The sequence below is a fragment of the Rhopalosiphum maidis genome, chromosome 1, assembly GCF_003676215.2.
Source record: "Rhopalosiphum maidis isolate BTI-1 chromosome 1, ASM367621v3, whole genome shotgun sequence".
In the NCBI taxonomy this organism is placed as follows: Eukaryota; Metazoa; Arthropoda; class Insecta; order Hemiptera; family Aphididae; genus Rhopalosiphum; species Rhopalosiphum maidis.
The window spans coordinates 29508630-29530766 of NC_040877.1; the positions used below are offsets into that span (position 1 = coordinate 29508630).

The 22137-nt window shown below is 25.1% G+C and overlaps 2 protein-coding genes across 2 annotated transcripts in view; one reads left to right on the forward strand and one right to left on the reverse strand.

Moving 5' to 3' along the window:
- Nucleotides 1–11555, forward strand: part of LOC113547978 — a 77294-nt gene extending 65739 nt beyond the window's left edge. Inside the window, exons 5-7 of the mRNA XM_026948584.1 lie at nucleotides 1322–1455; nucleotides 9612–9858; nucleotides 11293–11555. Coding sequence (XP_026804385.1) covers nucleotides 1322–1455; nucleotides 9612–9858; nucleotides 11293–11369 — 458 coding nt within the window. The 3' untranslated portion in view covers nucleotides 11370–11555. The remainder of the gene's footprint in view (nucleotides 1–1321; nucleotides 1456–9611; nucleotides 9859–11292) is intronic.
- Nucleotides 11556–18740: 7185 nt separating this feature from the next.
- On the reverse strand, nucleotides 18741–22117 carry LOC113551841 (UPF0389 protein CG9231). Its single transcript, XM_026954375.1, has 3 exons — nucleotides 21857–22117; nucleotides 20631–20721; nucleotides 18741–19609 (listed from the first exon to the last, which is right to left on the reverse strand). The coding sequence occupies exons 1-3, from the start codon at nucleotides 21990–21992 to the stop codon at nucleotides 19396–19398; spliced, it is 441 nt and encodes a 146-aa protein (XP_026810176.1). The 5' UTR covers nucleotides 21993–22117; the 3' UTR covers nucleotides 18741–19395.
- Nucleotides 22118–22137: the final 20 nt, after the last annotated feature.

The window sequence follows — 22137 nt, forward strand, 5'->3', positions numbered from 1 at the left end:
TATTAAAACCTAAACATTTTATTGTAATAGCCAACTATTAATATATTAAATAAAATAATAAAGTACTAAATATTTTCAGAAAATGTTTATGTTTTATCGTCTGATTTTTGGTTAATAGTCTATTGAAGTTTATAGAAACGAAGTAATGCAATAAAAATACACGAGGGAAAAATAATTCTTACCACTCGTCTTGATACAACAAATAAATATAACTTTATTGGCTAATGCATATTATGTATCGAAAGTTAAGCATTTATTATTTATAACATCAAAATGTCCAGACAAATATTTCAAACCATAATATTTACGGGTCCTCGTACAAAAATCTATTCATATAGTTTTATTGTTTACAAACGTTTTGATAGGCAAATTACAATGCACATACAGAGTGATTCATCAAATAGGTATACCAACTACCGTTTTTTTCTTTTATAATACAGTTATTTAAAATATGATTTTTGAAATTTATGAACATACATAAAGACCATAATTTCGAATATAAGTACTTGATGATTTTTTAACCAACTAATGTGTCATATAATGATACAAATTTCTGTTTTTCAAATGAGAACCCTCATTTTGCACTTTAAATTATTTATTAAATATTTTTTTTGAAAATATTGATATGATATATCTAAACCATTATTTGAACGAGTAATTATTAAATTATTAAACACTATATACTAAGAAAAAAGGTTAAGAAAATATAGGAACTATGATAATTTCTAAATTACAGTAAATAATATTGATACAACAGTATTTTATAATTTTTAAAAGTAATTTAAAATAAACTGCCTTTCAATCGGGTTGCCTATATGACACAATGTAAATGTTCAGACATGCTTGTCTAAATTCAATATTATATTATTTTATTCAATATTAATTAATATTTCATTCATTATTATCCTACGTCTAAATTATATTTTTACAAAAGCAATTTTGAGGACTATTATCCCCAGTGTATACAATTTAACAACTCAAAAACTAGTCATGTGAATTTGTATTTAATCATTGATTTTCCTATCGAAAACAGAAGTTTTTATCGCTACAACACATTTCTTAAATTATGAAAAAAATTTCAAGTATTCAAAGGTCTATAATTCTTTAATTATATTAAAACTTTTAGATTTTAAATAACTGCACTGTTAAAAAAAAAATGGGAGTAGTGGAAATGCTTGGCAATAAATATATTATAAAAATAATGAATGCAATATGATTATTCACAAATAATTGATATAATATTTTAACAAAACGTGAGTTGATTTACATCGTAATATGTATAATATACACTAATATTTACTTCATCATTATATTATTTCAGATGAACCGTCGTCTCCTCCGACGTTGCACACGAACAGAATGAAGTACTCATCGGGTGATCTAATTAACGTCAGTTGCATTGCCGGCGAAAGCTATCCAGCTGTCAACATTAGTTGGTTCTTAAATAATCAAACGGTATTTTTCCATTATTAATTTAATTCATGTCATCGAAACAAAAATCCACTTGAAAAGTTAAAACGAAACGTTTTGTGATTGTTGTTAATAGATAATTATTATTTTTGATACGTTTTATGTAAATCTGAAAAACAATACCTGATAATGACTATGATATGTTGTTAAATAAAATGCTTAGTTAAATTTTAGAATGGTTGATAGACACCAAACTATTTTTTTTTTAAATTTAAATTTATATTATTAGGTATTTAAAAATTAAATACGATTTAATGAAGGACCCATAATAAGATGCATACCTAGATTTCAACAAAATATAACCCTCGAATGATGAAAATGTTTGCAAAATTCATACTTGATATAAGACTTATACAATAATACATAAAATAAAATTCATTGCATAATTATTATATAAATTAATCAATTTTAATATGAAAACTCGAATAAGTTTAAAACAATATTTAATTAAATATCACAAAATACTTTATTAAAATATCTCAGTCATAAAACATATTTAAAATAGCAAACATTATTGTAATACACTATTAAAATAATAATTTTAACAAATGGTTATTGGTTATAAGATAAACAGAAATAAACATACCAAAATCACCACAGGGCATGAACTAAAAACGTAAATCTCGTAATCTGATTTTTATTCAATACTTATATAGATATAAGATATACCTATGTATAATAAATATTTAATATTTTCATTAAAAACAACGTCAAAGAAAAACACTTTTAGCAAGTAAATATTATGTATTTATAATAACTTGAAGGTTGCAAATAATTAACATTATTTTGAATAAACGAGAAATCAAAACATTCAAAACAGTTATATTAAATTAAATTTTTTAAATTCCCAACTTTAAAAATCGTATTTTGTTTTATTTGGGCAATTATGAAATTTTATTCATACCTATTAAAAAATGTATTTAAATTTAAGAGTAAATATTTAATGATATAATATATAAAGTCTATTGTAATAAAGGAAAATATTCTATTTTTTTGTATGATGAGAACATTGATAGCACAATTGTATTCAAAACAGAACAATTTATATTTTTCACCTCATTGAAATTCATCGATCTAAAGTTTTTATCACTTTAATCCATTTCCTTTGCATTATTAACGCTTTGAGTTAAAGTTTTTTAAAAATCTCAAATACTAAAATATTGAAGGAAATTAAATAGTCAGTTTAGTGTCAGTATAATGAAAAAAGAAACATTTTCTTCATTTCAAATTTTAAACATTTATACTTAGGTTTATATAAATTTAAAATTCAAAACTCAAACAATATTAATATTAAATAAATGGTACAATTAATATTCAATATAATCACTTTTAAGTCAATTGCGCAGCTATTATTTTTAGTATGGAAATAAATTACAGTGGTATTTAGTATAAATGTTGCCATTTCAACTTATTTAAATAAATATAATTTATACAAACAATTACAGCGTTAACATTGGTGGTCTCTGTAAATCAAATGCTAAGTCTCAAAATCGTACAGGATATTATACTAGTGTATAAGTTAACCGCAAAAAAAAAGGTTTATTATTTTAATGGATTAAAAATATTTAAAATTAAATAGGGCCCGTTGACTTACCTCATCTTAAACTACATTAAATGTAAACTATAGTACTATAACACTCGTACACATTTTTAACACAATGATCAATGGTGGCTTTGTCTAAGCACAAAATACAGGTCTAAAATTATAATCAATCATAATAACTATACTGTTTTCTATGATCAATTGCAACTCTACACATACAAGCAATCATTTATTTGTATATCATAAGCCAACCAATCCATGCGTGAAATTCTCTTGAAAATGCGAATTTTCGATAATCCTTTCTTAGTGTACCCTTGTCTGGTGATAATATGATGATACAATGAAAATGTCAAGTCTCTAACTATCATATTTTTGACCGTACCTACACTGATTATAAATTAACCAGTCGGAACTACTTATTTTACGTAAGCGATATAATATAATATTTAACTTGTGTGACCATTTAGACAATAGATTAATACTATAATAGATATATTTTAATATCGTACAAAATTCTTTTTGCTCTAAATTTCGAGTATTCATCGCACAACATTTGTCGTTTAGAATGCAAATTTGTTGAGTAGTAGTTTTGGGCGCCTTTACTTTTATTATCGTGTTCAAACACTGAAGGTGACCAACTATAATATTAAATATTCTATTGGGGGAAAATAATTTACGGCTAAAAACCAAACCGCACGCACTGCACCTGCGCTAGTATGACAATAATTGCATTTAACGTTCGCGAATAAATTGCAGAAATGGATCGTTACCATTGGCCTAAGTTGTAAGTAAAACATGAAAATAATGCTAGAGAGTGAATTATTATTAAACGTTATAATATTCAACCATTAACATTTAACCCCATAACTCTCGCGCGCGGTCCCTTCCGTGCATTTTGACCACTGCCGAGCGTTAAACGCTCAGTTTTGAACAAACATAATTATCCTGTTACGCGCTTATTTTGCATCGTAGTAATTGCGAGCAAAATAAATACTTTTCAATCGTCCACTGTGCTTCCTAAATAATTGAGTAAACAAAATGTAAAAAAAAATCAGCGCCATTGAAAAGCGCGTCTGTTTTTAGAGTAACAATAATTATTTGCTACCTGTTACCCGATCCATATACACATGCATCACGCACGCCCGACTGACTGAAATTGTACGTTTTAACAACAACAAATTTAACACGGAAAATAATGTACCTTTCCATTCTGTACTTTTTATTTTATTTTTTTTATGTTTTCCTATAACCACAAACACGCCATAATAATAATAATTACCGTATTATAATATACGCGATCGTTGTGATACTATATGGTGACGTAAACAAATCATAATTATGAATCGTGAATACCTAGAATACATATTGTAATGTTACTTACCCTATAAAAAAGTAATATTTTGTATTCCAAGTACAAATATCCTCGGTGTTCAAATCGTTAATCCGTGTCCTTTGACAATTATTTCACAAATTATTGGGAAGCTAAAAAAATATTAAACACAAAATACAAGTTGACTTTTTGAAATAATATTCGCGTCAGTCATCCACAGTCAATTTTACGATGGTAAACATAAACTATAATTTTAACCAATACTGTTGGTTCCTATATATAATGTAATAATATCGATGGTGATATTATTAAAATATATCACTCGTTGGGCAGGATATTTTTGTTACCATTACATTTCTATTGTATCAGATAAACATTTTTATGAGTATCTTTTGCTGATGGACATATTTATTTTTTATAAACTATATAATATTTCAAAATTGTTATGCGAAAATATAATAAATTATTGATGCAAATTAAATGAATTCGGTTCATAAATATACTCGTATAAGGTATAACCTTTAAAATGTTGTGGTAGTGACATCTTCAGTTAAACTATCCAGTATTAATCATTATTGTACCTTACGAACAATATATAATGCTTATTGCAATTTAATACAAGTAGAAAATACAGTACAATACGAAAAGTTTATTTGATAATTGAATTCGTTCACATTCACGTCCGATGCGTAAAAAATGTAAAAATTCATGTTCATATTAACTTGTTATATAAAAGAACACGTTCAGGTACATGTTATAAAAAACGAGTAACAAGTACTTAATTAACAAGTACATTGGGACTTCCGTTGAAGTTATTATTTTATAAATCTTTAAATTAAACTTTAATAAAAGTAATACAAGCTTTAGCTAAAAAAATGAACATGTAATACATTTTTAACTACAAAATAATTTACAAATTGTATTAATTTTTTAGCTTCAAATGCTTGTAAAAAATATCTAGCCTGCATATTTACTGAGTGAAAATTGAAGTTTTTAAATTTTTATTGATATTTAAAAATATCAATTGTTTATAAACAGCTAAAAATATTTGAAAATTATACAATATAATATATAAAATGATAATACAAAAATTTAGTGAATATTTTATTAGTGATTAAAAACAATATATACATATATAATATTAATTAATGAATTATTAAATAATTAATATATATTATTAATAAATACCTATTTCAAGTTTTTACGGTTATTCATTCTTGAAGTATAATAAAATAAATAAATCAATTTTATCAAAAACTAAATTAGAACTTTCTCTTAATTTTTTTTTTTTTTTTTTGGTTTTTCCGATTATAAAAAAAATTAATTAGAATTTTTAACTTTTAACCCCCCCCCCTCTTCAAGTATGAGTACCAATTAGATCTAATTTTCTACCAGAAATTACCGTAAAAATTAAAAACCAAAATATTTTTACTTCTTAAAATATATAGTGATAAATCAGTAAGTTTAAAAAATAAAATTTTGTTTTTCACGTTCACGGACGCATTCTTACCCCACTAAGTAAATATTTTTTTTTTAATAAAAAAAAACACTATAATATAATTTATGACTTTATGAGTATACCTTACGCGAATAATATAGATGAAATTTGAGTTATTAATTTATTTTCTTCACTTAGGTACCTTGTGTATGATAGTACTAATATAATATTTAGATTTTGAATTTAATCATGATTGTTTGAGTAGGTAAGCTATTTAAAAAAATATCTTAATTATTTCTTGATCTTATTTGATATACGCTTTGACTTACAGTTATATTAATCTTCTTTTGAGTTGATTAAAGCAATACGTTTTTTCACTATATTTTCAATAAGGTTTGTTATCATAAGCATTATTTTCCTTTCTATAAATACTACAGATATATTTTTTTTAATTAAAAGGATTCAAATTGTATTTACTCATTATTAAAAAGATTTTTCTTATTCTTTTTCATAAAAAAATTTAACAAAGTGATTAAATACAAATGAAATTACTTAATAGATGAGTATTTAAGTTTTAAATTAAAAACTTTTATATAATAAAACGCAGATACCCACATAAAGACCAACTTGTGTTGTTTACCCAGGGCAAGCTTTTGATGCACTACACTTCTCATTTTTTGTATAGTCGTACTCACATTTGATCTAATTTTCCGGTATTTCATAAATAAAATTGTAAAGTATATTCGATCTGTGAAGTATAACTCGTAAAATTCTGGTACTGAGAAATGATACTTAACTTTGTGTCGTTGCTGTTATCAGACGTTGATGCGGATTTATAATAAAAAATATATTTACGTCATAATTTATTAAATTAATTAAATTTTTAAATAAAATTAAAAATATATTTTGTAATGCATTTACCTAATTTTATGATTACGTGGTATGTAAGGATATTAGATAGGGTTCTACTTCTACGACTACAAATACCTATTTAGTTAATATTTTTTCCCTCGTAAAAAAAAGTAATTTATTGTAAAAACATTAACACTATACTATAAACTCAACTTATAAAATTAATGCGTACTCTCTTAAACTCGTTTCTGCTACCTGTACTAATAACTATATTAAAAAACATTTAAATTTTTAAATTCTCAATAGTTATACATGCATTATATAAACTAAACCATAACTATAGATATGTATTGGGTGTTAATTAGTTTAAATTTTTAATTTAATAGTTAATATTCTAACTTACTTAACAACTTAAGTACCAAGTTAAAATACTAATCTCTTATTAATAACATAGATATTTTCAATCTATTAAAAAATAATACGTTACATTAAAATTATGTTTATTTATATATACTTAATTAACTACTAACTAGTAACTACAACTGTAATTAGTACAGTTTGAAATTAGTAAGAATAGTATAGGATGTATTTTTAATAAAATTGAAGTTATTATTTAAAAAAAAAACAAATTAAAGTTGCATAATCACTACATAATATATGTGATCTAGATAATAATATATAAAAAAAATTGTCTTTTTAATTGAATTAAGATAATTTATATTTTATCTTCATATAAACTTTAAAACTGTGTATACAATCTTAAATCTTAATATTAACTTAACTAACTTAAGTTAATTTTTTCATTAATTACCCACACTTAATTATAATTATAGAATGACATTAATATATCATAATTTTTTAAATAGTTACACTTTTAAATTATAAGATTTTAAATATATATTATAACTTATTACTTATAATAATAATAATATTTATTCATAACTTATTACCTAGTTTTTTAATTACACACCAAGTGTAAGGTTGCGAAAGATAAATGTTCATTATTTTAATCAAAAATATTCTTAGATTTTGGTTATTCAAAAATAAATTTGTGACAGATAACGATAATTTTTATTTAATAAGTATCAAGTTTCTTAATAGGTTTTTTTGTCACACCTATACTGAAAGTTTAATTTTCTATACCGGTTATCCGGTTATAGCGTTAGAGAATGACCTTTTTCCGTCCACCGGACAGTAAATACTTTTTGATATACGAGTGACGGTAGATATGGACCTCTATTTTTCATGAGACTTTTCATTTTTTCATCACCCGCCTACCATCAATCTATTACAGAACCTTCTCCTCTCCATCAACCGGAAACTTCATAAAAATACTCTCACGCCACTACTGGTTTTGTCTAATATATCATATACTGGCTAGTAGGTTGGTTACTCGCATGCTGTTCTATAAAAGAGCTTGGTGAATATACACACTAAAAACGACAAGATCAATTAATAAAGCGACAGCCAGGAGCATTATCGATGGAGACTAAACAGTCAGTTACCCCCTTCAATACCTTGTTGCTTTTTAAAAAATGTCGTAGTTTTTATAGTTCATTTTTATATAACTGAACTGTTTGTAGTTACATTATTCACTATACAATTATATTCACAATAATATATTGTACATTCATTTTATTATGCATACTTAATATTTATTACTTAAAATAAGTCGAATGACTGAGTAAATTTAAAAAAAGTATATTTTATTTTGTTGTCTTAATATGTGATTTTAATTATCTATCCATTACATCTTAAAAAAACGTCGTTATCACATGTACCGCCACCATCAATAAACGCATAAGATAGGAAATGTCATTATATTCAAAAATCAATTTAACTCTGTTGTTTTTAATATTAGAGTAATTTTACCTGCTATCAAATTCAAATATAAAAATATTATTTATCACCTTCCCCCTCCCGTATGCTTTTTAGATATTTAATTTTAAAACAAGTTATGGATATTTTTAAATTGTAAATTTATTGTAAAATTTAAAATACCTACTCATAACTAATTTTAAAACTAAAATAACAAAAATAAGCCAACATGGCACACAAAATAATACCTATTTTTATGTTTAAATTCAATATCCCACAATAATATAAAAATAAAAATATCGAAATGAAATGGATTATTCCGAACATAAATACATAATTTGTTATTATGCGTTAATACAACAGATACATCACAATAACACAAGTGGATATGACGTCCATCAAAATATACTTATAAAAATAAATATATTATATTAATTGATAATAAGCAATTTAAAACTATGTGCAAAAACTGAGATTAAATTATGTAACATTATGTATAAACCTTCAGTTACCTCCTACAGATAGATCTAGTGATACCACATATATTGATTATCTTCAGATACTAATCACACTGTAGTATGTATCTTAGTTATAATAATTCATAAATTATAAATACCATTACCGTAGTAATATATTAATATCAATAAAAAATTACAGAGGCATTATTAAAATAGCACCTATTATGTTGTGTGGCTCAGTGTACGATCAGTCTTGCAGGGCTAAATGCTCGCGCTGCACTGCCACACACACCACCCACAAATAAAATAGTTCACTTCCCCCTTCATCAGTCAACATACTATTTTAAACCAACAATTCATATGCATTTTAAATATTAATTCGAAAGTAATTGTTGCTATACTGTATTATTCAAATGGACTAAAACTTTATATAATTAACTAAAACAAAAACATGTGTTGATAAAAAGTTTTGAATTAATTCAATTTAGAGAGGTACCTAACTCATTTCAATTTAGAATAATCGAATAAATATGTATCATTTTTATACAATCATTCATCATTAACACTATTAACTACTTCATCAACTGAATTATAGTACTTGTTAGTAATTTAAAATATATTTATATGATTTATACACATATGTATATAAAACATATTGGATCTAATACATTTGTTTGATATTATTGTTTTTACTCTATGCAGGCTGATAGCATGAAATCGGTACGTATCAGAACCACATACGAACATAAGGTTTCCGAACTAGTGATAATGAGATCCTATCTAATGACAAGAGCTAGTACGTTGTTATTTCCAACTGGCCGTATTAAAGTAATATGTGAAATTTCTCAATTTGACTTGTACAAATCGTCGTCTGAAATAGAACTGGTTGACAACGCACCACCAAAATCGGCACAAGTCATCGCTCCAAGTCTGTCACCGCATTCTACAGGTAAAATAAGAGAACAATTTAAAGATATGAAAACTAGTACTTGCGAAAAAAATCTAAGTACTAGGTTCAATATCACTTGTTTGATTTTATTCAAAATGTATGGATAAAATTAGTAGGTACCTAATATTGATAAGTATGTAAATAAGTAAATCATTATTAGTTGTAGTCTATACTCTATAGACTATAATAAAACGGATTTCATAATAAACCGGTAAATTATTATGAATTATAATTTTAATTTTTAACGGACAACTACCAGTTGGTTCCTAATTGTCTTATTGGTTCCCACGAGCTTTCATAATAAAACAATCTTGTTGAATTAACTTTTCAAATTATTGTATTCAATCAACAACAATTTCCTTCCCATTTTATACAGACTTAGGACTGTATAGAATTATTATAGATATATAAAATATTTCATACTTCAAACACTATCTACAATATCTAGGTATTATGGTTAAAAATATTGCTCAGTTTAATATATTCATATTATACGCTGTAATGCTATACGTGTTGGTCAATAATAATATTTTTCCCTCGGATTAGGTTAGGTTAGTATTAAGTGAAACTTAACAATTAGGTACTACTAGATACAACAAGACATAAAATAATATTTATAACTTTCTTAGACATCGTATAGAATCTAATAAAATATAACAGTTGTTTATTGTAAATTAATTTTATTTGGGAACCAATTCGAACACTTAATTTGACCTAGGAACCTATTCCGCATTACCCTTTTTAACAGTGATTTATTTTAAAACAAAATATGCACAAGAATATTGTAACATATTATATTGCCCGTTGTTTTAAGCACAGCATTAGTTATCGGGTGAATAATATAGGTACCAATACTATATAGTATATCAATCTACAATCTGTGATAACACGTTCAAATATATATTTTATAGTAAAATTAATGGCAAACAAAACGAAAATTAAGCATTTTTAAAGCTTGAATAAAAATTGAAAGGATACCATCATTTTCTATAGAGTCTCTCGTCATTTATTTCTAAATATCATTAACAGCTTATTTATAAAATTTAACATCATATACCTTATGTAATGTGTATATTATGTTTTAAAATATCTAAAACATACTTTTTTTTAAGTTTTATTAACGGTTACAGATACTACAACAATGATGTGAGATGCAGTAAAAAATAATATTTTTTTCTTTCATATCTAAAAGTATTACTATATTACATAATTATGTAAGAAGTAGCTAACTACTACTAAAATATAAAAATACACGCTATTCTCGATGCGACGCGCGACGATATCCAATTTCTATTATTATCGGAATTTGTGAACGTTTATTTTTTTCGCGTGTCTTGTCGCAAAAACACGAGTGGTAGACAATTATATGTTATAACACTAATCACTATAAATATTAACTATATGTTCTTATCATAGAATATTTCTAACTTCTAGGTAAAGCTCCAAGATTACAGAATTGGGCGTCGATTATGTTCATCGTGTTATTTATCGCCAACACCAAACTTCTGTAATTATTATAATATTCATAACTGGAAACTGAACTGACCGGATACGTTACAATTATTCAAATAATACTATAAAATATATAATAATAAATAGAAAGTTGATATAGTCTTATAATATATAAGATAATTAAAAATATATATTATATTTTAATGATGTTTACCTAATGACCCGTGCAAACACTAGATTTTTTTTTAAAGTTAATGTGTTCTACTAATTTGTTGATTATGTGTAATTATTATTGTTAAGCTGATAAAAAAAAATTATTTGATATAATAATTGTTGTTATTATTTATTGTGTAATACTTGACATACATTTTTTTTTTCAATTATCATCTGGTCAAAAGTTGCTCGACAATTCAAGAACAAATAAGTAAATGTTTTATTTTACCATAAAAACCCTTGGAGGTCGTTAGTCATATGTTAATAATATATTGGTAATATGTCATGTTATTACTGTTGCAATAACAAGATTCTATGGGCTTTTGGGGTAGTATTTAAATAAAAGCTTGTGTATTATGTAAATATATAAACATATTTGGGCTAAAGCAATATACAAATGGCCAAGTGGGCAAATTCAATAAATATTTTGGTTGAAAAAAATAAAAATGAATATGTGGAAAATAATATTGTAATACCTACTTACCCACATAATTAACCTTGGAAAGTATTAGCTGATACCATAAGATACATATCTATACCTACATAAATACCGAATAGATACACATGTTCGAAAGAAATAACAGAGATTCGTACAAAATCATTTTGCGTGATTTTGCATATGGTAGATTATTGGTAGGATAACATTTACAGGATGCATTTATATTTTTTATACATTGTAAAGATGTATAATATAACAATTTGGATTTTTTGTGTCACATAATATTGTGCTAAACCATGATATAAAACTAAGTTTGTGTGCCACGTATCCGAATAAGTTTACATATATGTACATAGAAAAATCGGCGTACCTATACTCGTACACATGTACTACATTAAGCTTACAAATTAATAAAAAAAAATCTCAGAAAAGTATGCATTATGTGAACTAAACGTTTGAAAATATCTCAATATCTATACTTACCCAATAAGCCCTGCCATAATATTAAAAAGAGAAATATATCATACCATTAAAATGTTAATAATAAAAACGTACAAAAATCAATGAATAAAAAGTCTTGGTGAAATAAGTGAAGCTGAAAAAATATGTTTATTTATTGTAGGTATTCTTTCTTTGTCCGATAGCCTATAAATTTGTCGCAAGGGCAACGCTCTGGTTATTTACATTATTCAATTCACTTTCATCCAACTAATCGTCTGCGATGTATTCGTCTCTGTATTTCGCAAATAATAATAGGTATATTTACTAAAAATCTTAAACTAATAAATTATTTAAATAGATACCTAAGACCTAAATGTATAAATTAATATTAAAAAAATACAAATAACTATAGGTATTATAGGTACCGATAACAGCACGTACAAGTATTAGATAATTACACATTTATATAAAAAAAAATGTGATATAGGTAGCTACGTGATCTATTAATTAATTAAAATAGATATACGAGTGATTCAAAAAATAAAAAAAGATATCAGCTACACACATAAATATTAAATTGAAAATATGCAGCACAACGTAACTAGGTATCTATTTTGTGTTGATATATGTACCTATACGCGAGCTGAAGAAAAAAATATGATAACATTACCTACTGCATATTCACCAATACACAGAAAATAAGAGTAACGCGGGCATTAGTCATATTTGTTGCCTTGTTGGTTTTTTTTTAAGATCGAAAGCATTTCAATTTCTTCTGTTTGAAATTGGATTTTGTATTTGCATGTAAATGTGACAACGGGCTACACTACAACAAAGCCATCGATCGAATAAACGCGTTTTGTCAAAATGGCTATTACGGACACCTGGTGTGTATAAGTAAGTATATAAAACACGACATTGGTTTTTGAGCAAATAGTCAATAACAACAGAGATATATACATTATAAACAATGTACAGAATTCAGCAACATAATATAAATTCCCTTCTCATAATATATATACATAACGAAGTGAATTATATGGACGATTACTTACACTTATATTACATGTATCTTAAATTGTGTACTGTATACCTATATGATCGCAAATATTATTTTAAATACATAATAAATATTAGGTCACTGATAGACAAGATAGATATACTAGCTTGTAATACCAGTCTGCTTGGTTATTTGTTTTTAAATGTTCTAGAATTGTGTTGGTTCTTCAATTGCCATGTAAATGTAACAATATAAAAAATGTTTTATGTTCTATAACATTTAAAAATGATAAATACAGCTGCAGATCGATCACATTTTTCCATTATTTTCATAGCATGTTGAGAATGTTCATATATTATACATCGAGATACTCATGAAAATGATTATGGTAAAATATTCAATTACCTATTCAACGTCCAATTTTTTTGTTCCGTGTAAATTGTTTTTGTTTAAAATTCATTCGCTTTTTAAATTATTCGTAATATCCCTCGTTAGTATTGATAAACTGGTGAATCATTACTGTAACACATTTGATTGTATAGTCAATATATATATATATATATATATATATAAACATGAAAACATTTATATTATTATAGGAATATTACTCTACAATATAAACTCGTAGGTGCAAACTACAAATTATCAATAATATTTACTACAAAACAGTAAAAGTATTATAGAAAATGGCTTTGAGTTTTTGGAGGTGTACATTTTAAACTTGGAAGTGCACAAGTACTTGTTAGTAACCATACCACCATCATTTCCCCTAATTCCTATGCAAATGGCTTCATTAGTACCTTTACCATACACCATACACGTCTATTCAATAAGCTCAATATAGGTATAACTGTATAAAAGTATTAAGTAATATACTCCGTGACTCCGTCTCAATGTCTCATGGTAATCTCAAACGATGTGAATATATTTAGCTAACGCGCGCCAAGTATAAACGTTAGATACCTTATTATTCCTACAATCAACTAGCTTATATTTTTGGTACTGACATTAACACATAAAAGGGATTTTTTGGCTACGGCCTGTCGTCAGAAACAAAAGCTAATAACAAAAGTTAACGGAAATCGATTTAATCGAAAGATGTGTATTATTATAATGACCAAACCAGACGAAAACCGGTCGCCGCATGAGAATACTTTTATTTGAGATGAAGTATAAAAGGTATAGGTACCGACTTGAATGTTGGTTATTGCTAAATGTTAACCAATATCTCAATATCTGTATATTTGTTTGATAGGTGTTAAACTAATTTTATTTAAAAAATGTTTATACAAGCATCATAGGCGGACATCGGGGAACTTGGGGGACTTAGCTCGCAAGTATTTCAATAGACCCCCTAAAAATCAAAGGTAATATGTTATACTTGTGTTAAAAGGGAATACGGAGTCGCTTTGCATTGGATTATTATAGCCCCCTCCCCTAAAAATTCAACCAAGTGTCCCCCTATGACAAGCATACGACAACTTTCCAGTTTATATTCTTAATTATAATACATACATCAACGCAAGTTATAAACTTTGGCATTTTATCGCTACAATTATATGTACCATGCACGACAATAAAAACTCAAACCACGCTTTAAGGTTAAACCTTAAAAATTAAAAGCACTAAAAATTGTAAGCAACGGAGACGATTATTTAATATTTTTATGTTTAGAGATATTATTTGTGTGCAGTACCTAGAAATGTATTTAAATATAAAGGAAAAATCATTGGACATAGGTATGATTATAGTCATGTGGGTACAGCGTACACACAGAAAGAAGAGTAAACAATTTCATTCGGATATTACCCAGCGCTTTTTCATCAGTGTGGTTATTTTTCTTCTTCGATTTTATCAGATTTTTATTACACACACAGTATATTTATTCGTTTGGGCTTCTTTATTTTTATCTCTTTTCTACTCCCCGATACGGATTTATCGTTTTTATTTTACACAACGTTGATACGCTACGTTTACAGGACCACATAAACCGCAAGCTTTAAAAGGCGGATAGATCATAGAAATAGAAAATAAAATTATCTTATGCCCCCTCAATCGCTTTATCCGTCTAATCTTACTAGCGCACGTAAATAAACTATATCGCACGATTTACGACGATATTTTATAACAAACACTCAATACAAATAATAAGACATTTTTTAAACACCGCTACACACAATTATATTATACCTTATTTTATTATAGGTACTATTAAAAAAAAAAAAAAATTTGAATGTTGTTTTTATTAATATACGTACATATAGGTACCTGTAGGTACCTATATTTTATAACATAAAATATCTCTAAAATACAAACTACTATTGAGAATAGTAACATAAATTGTTTGTACTGAATGTTTATTTTAATTTAATTTAACTGCATAACCGCTGCATTATTTAAAAAATGTTATCATGTTTAAAACAAGATAAATCAAAACACGATTTATTATAGTTTAAGCTATAACTTAAATAAACATATAAATACAAAAAAATAAACAATTAAATATACAATATAAATTTATCTTACTACCGTCGCCTAATCCTTCACAACTGTCCAACCACCCTGGTACCCCTACAAGCCTTATCAATTTGAATTAATTAACTACCCACTGAATTACCGAACATTCAAACATTAATTATCTATACATATTTAGTATTTATAAGTAAGTAGGACTGAAAATTGGATGCAATTTAATTTTTATCTTACATTTTTTAATAAGTTTAACTTTTTAGATATTTATAAATGTATTTTAAGGCATTTTTAAAGTTACAGTGCGTTTTCACAAAATGTTAATTATCTTTTACAAAAAATATTAAAAGAAGCGATAAGCCGATAACAATATTCCTATCATAGATAAATGTCTTCACTTCTTTGCCTAATCGATCGACGAGCTAGTCACACGCACATACGTGCAACTTCATATTATGCATCTTTGTAGTCGCATAAGTAGGTATATCCTTTTGTTTGTTGTTGCATTTTTTATTAAAAATGTTATTTTTTTTTTACTTTTTAGGCTTTTAGCATAAAAAAATAAGTTTGATATATTTTTAAGAATTTTAAGTAATTTTTTACATTTATTACGATTTTTTTATTTTCAAATCTTACAACTGTACAAGTAATAATTCTTCGATATAACCAATTCGGACAAACTAATTTAACAATAAAAATGGGAAAGGCTGGTAGGTAACCGATGAGATGCACAGTAAGAAGTATAGTTGTCGAGTGTACATAATATTAACAATAAGGATTAAGTCGCTGTATCCTATGTATGTGTTAAATTTGAATGAAATGATACATTATTGCATATTATGAAAAACGGTTCTGAACTATAAGACAGACTGTCAGCCCATATTACTAAATATATATATTATCGATTCATATTATATACCTATTAATAATATAATTCAGTGATTTGAATTCATATTATACATTTGTCGATTATCGTGTTATGTGGTATTATACAGGCTGTAGAATAGAAATATTATATACAATGGTGTTAAATTTATATAGTAAAATAATGTAATTATAATTTATAACTAACATTTATGTACAAAACTGTAACTGTCAGAGCTACAAAAGTGAAAAAGCAAAAGTATTTTGCTTTATGTTTATTACAATTTGTATTAATTACTTCATAATTTATTAGTCATTGGTTATTACTAGGGCTGGGATCTTAATGATTTAAAATATCTCAAAAAATGCCCTTAAAAATGCAAAAATGACTCGAAAAACTTAAAAAATACATTATAAAAAATACTTAAAATGTATTAAAAATATATATTACAAGTGTATTTTGATTTTTTTTAAATAAATATTAGTATTATTAAATATTAATAGTATTATAGTATACTAGTATACATTTTAAAAAAAGTTATACAGAAAGCTAGATCTCATCGACATATTGTACTTCGTTTAATCAAAAAAAAATTATTTAATGATCGGACTTCGATTTTACCAATTTAAGATAATTAAACAGGAAACGTAGGTAGTGGTTCTAAATAAACACTGTTAGTTTTACTGTATATTTCGTTTTAAGACTTATTATATAGGTTTTGACATTTCAACTATTGTCCGATAATAAAATACAAATTACTAGTACCGTAGAACATACCTACTTATAATCTGTTATGTTTTTATAAAAATCATGTTGGTGTGTATAAGTCTTAAAATGACATTTTTTCCAAAAACTCTAAAATGCTTTTAAAATGAAGAAAATGACATAAAACTAAAAAATTCAAAATAAACTTTCTTATTCTCATACAAAAGTACAATAAATAAATGTATGACAATTTGAGCATCACACAGTAACTTTGGAAAATAATGCAGTGCATCGAAATGTCAACCTTAATTTTTACTTATAATTATAATTTTTAAATGGGAAATGGTTGAGTACCTAATCAAGTCTAAGTTTTGTATGTAATTTAAAATTTGCATGTTTTTAATAAAGAATTTCGATTTTTATACCATATAAACTGTGTATAATACATTTTACAATACCGTTTACAATGTTTTATTTTAAGTAATAACTCTCGGCAGCAAAGACCATTGGGATTGATTTATAAAAAAGTATTTACAATAAAAAATAGATTATATAAAACTTGTACAGAGATTTATTTTACAACTTATTTATTAACTTTGAAGTGATGATGAAATTGACTATTACATTTGTTACGTCTTGAGATTTGCTCATTGATCTGGAGATGTGTTCTGAAAGATTGGCTTTTAATCAGAATTCTTCATATATAACTATATAATGCATTCCGTAAGTATATGTTTGATACTTTGGTTTACTCAGGATGAAAGATAATTAGGTGGGTCTTCTTTGTTCATAATTATACAACAATTTATTATACCATAATTTAATACTAACAGTAGGTATTCTACATTTATAAATTTGATACACGTTACAGTAAAAATAACTCATATTTTTACATCACTAATATAATTAATTAAGTAATTTATTTTACTATTAATAATACAGTACATTGAATTAATGTTTCCCAAAAACATTGAATTTTAAAATGTCATTGTGTGTATAAAATATAATAATATACGTTAAAAGTTCAAAGTCAAACTAGTAAAATTAGTTGAGTTTTAATTTCAAATGCCTGTACATTTTTTTTTTTGTCTTCCTATAATATAAGCACTTGATGACAACTTTTAGTATCAACAGTTATTCGTTTTTAAATTATAACAAAATAAAGAAAACAATTTAGTTAAAAACTGGTTGTTTAAAAATATATGTCTTTCCTTTATTATTATTTTTTTTTACCAAAAATAACACATTGTTGTAAAATGAATACATCATTATTGTTCCATTCCAAATTTAAAATCAACAATGAGGCTAGGTTTTAAGATTGTGATAATGTATTTATTTATTTTTTATGCAATTAAAAATAAGTTAAAATAAATACTTATTTATTTCCTGCGTTTTTATTTTAGCAATATTGTTTTGAATATAAACACGCAATTAAACAGATGCTATTAGTTAGTACTAATTTATAGTCGTTTATTATAGTGCATTACAATATGCCCATAAATTTATTTGAGAGCACATATTATATTTTCCACAGTTTTAAATTGATAAAATGTTACTATACTTTAAATATTAATAAATAAGCTTACAAGCAAATTATTAAATTGGTAATAACTAATAATAATGCAACAACTACTGAACCACATGTTATTATTAAAAATATTTATCACCAATTTAAATAGGTACCTATTGAAACATCTAACTATTCTTCAATAATTAACAACTTAAATAAAAGTAATTATTGCATTGGTAAAAGTAGGTAAATTATTGATTATCATTATTTTTTAATCAAAAAATATATTTGAGATTTTATTAACTTGAAGAACACATAAAAAAACAACTAAAACTGTACATTGTTTTATAAAATGAACTTGTACCTATAGCTATTAATAGAAATAAAACATTGTATAACAATTAAATAATATGAATACATAATATTAATATTTCTAAAACTACTTATTTTCCAAATACACCAATAGTCTTTGAGTCTTCTTTTCCTTCAGAGTACTTTTGGTGCCAATCCAAGTTTCTTTGCATTATTGTCTCACCGCGGTCACGAGCTCTCTTGCCAGTAATAATCATTGCAATACAACCCAATATTATAAAGAACATTGTATAATTAGCCACTTTGATTCGTATAATAGAACGCACTTTGTTCCATACTTCAGGTCTGTATAAAATAAGATAACATTTAATTAGTTAAATATTATTGTTTAGTGCAGACAATTTACCTCATGATTAAGTTTAAAGTAATATTTTTACCCTCAAATGTTTTAGATTTTGAGTGAAAAAATTAATGCATAAGTTTTACAATATATGTTTACTTTTGTTTGTGAAGACACTTTTGTAGCAAAAAAAATACCTTATCTTCAAATAGATTTTGGTTTCTAATAAGCTACTAGAAGTAAAAAATTAGATTATACTTTGTGCTAGGTAGAAGGGGAGCAAATCATCTAAGAAGTTAAAATTTTTTTTTAAACATGATATAATTTTCAAAGGATTTTTATTTTTTTATGCTATGAAGTTTTTAATTTTTACTTATTTTTTTTATTATTAATAAATTATACAATTTTTGTTTTTTACATCAAAAACAATAAAAATTTAATAGAACATTCTTTATAAATTGTATTTGCAGAAATTAAAAACTATCAAAATAACATAATAATTGTTTTCATAAACACGTGAAGTTAACATTACATTATATGAAAATGCAATTAAGTACTTACATAACAATATAACATAAGTACCTAAGAACCCATTAAAAGTACCACTGATTAAATATACATTTATGTACATTGTACATGGTACTGTAATTTATTATCAATATTTATTTATTTATAAAGACAATGTCTTAATTATAGACATTAAGGAAGTTGCCTAGTAAATTATAAGTGAATTTTAAATTTAAAATTAAGTCACCTAGCTATGAAAAAAATAATATCCTGCAAAACTTATTAAATATGAAAAGAAAAGAACTACACTACAATTTAATATTACTATGTAAAGCTACATTATAAGATTTGGAATGAGGAAATCAATATTAATACCACTTTATAAAAAGGAGACAAAATATATTGGACTAGACCCAAATGAAATAACTACAAGTCACATTATTATTTAAGTATTCTTTGTTTGTACCTATATTAATATGAATGAAAATTAAGACAGATATTAAACAATGAAATGCATACGTGACATGATCTGGAACATCTTTCAGTGACGGATATCGTTTAGCCCAGACACATAAGATTTTTCTTGTATTTGTTAGTGGATACTTGATATCTAAAAAAATATTTAAAATTAAATCTATTCTATTTATTATTTAAAATTTAAAATATTTTATTATTTGTATTCTAACATATAGCTTTTAAATTGGTAATACAGTACTCACAGTTGATTCTCAATGTTAAAATTAAAAAACATATCATCAAACTGTCTAATGCATATTTTTTTGTTTACTTAAAATTCTGAATAATTATAATTTGAAACTATTGAACTTTGAGATATCGAGAGTTGACTTTATTTTGTACTATTGATTACCAACTGGTATCTTTATGTTACTTATTTCAAAACAAATTTATAGTTTTCTAATGATTATCATATCAACATGACTACATTATTTCAAATTTAATAGTACTAAATTTAGTATTAAATAAAATTTTGAATCCTGAATATAATTAACATTAATGACTATTATTAAATCATACTAGTAATAACAATATGATAGGTGCACATATATTTATGTAACACTTAAATAGTGGGTATATAATTGTTTTTTTTCTTACCAATAAATAAATCAATGACTTAATTAATTAATTAACTTATAACAATTTTAAATTATATAGTTTATAATTATATACTTCTGTAGAGCTTATAAAAAAGAAAAGATAAAATAAATATATGTTTTTGTAGAAAAATATCAATACAATTTATTAAATCCACCTATTTGAATTATTACAAGTAATATGTAATATTATTATGTAAAACATTAAATTATAACCTTACTTCAGTTAAATCAATAATACTATTATATTACATTATTACCATCATTATTACTAAACTAATTTATTTAAATAAATTGTGTATAACTGTGATCTGTGGAAAACTTTAATTAATTTTTTAGATAAAAATATATTGTACATAATTTTTTAAGTTATTAAGTATTTCATATTTTAATATTAAAAACAATATCAACAATTTAACTCTAGAGAGAATTTTTTTCTAAAAGATTACACGTTTCTATTTATCTTATTTAATGCCCTTTATTTTAGGACGTTTAGGAAAGGGGTAACCCTATGTTTATTTTTTACACCAATGTACAATAATAAATTCAATAAAAGGTTTGGAAACAAACCAAGATGACGAGAAAAGTTTATTGTATGGATTAACTAAATAATACATTTTAAAGTAAATTTACTTGAATTGAATGAAGGTGTTGCACTTGAATTTGTAGGCGGGGGATTCGTTGGAGTGGTACTTGGGGTAGTATACTTTTTAGTCAAGTTGAACAATCCAAATTTAACATTTTTTCCAAACCTCGGAATCAAATTCATGGTGTAAGTGAATATAGTACAGACGGTCACAAAAGTAATTAAACGACTGGAATACTGGTATACTTTCTAACAGTCACGAACGCCTTAATGCCCTTAATAGTTAATTATTGTTGTTGTTAATAAATCATATAATCATAATAATAAT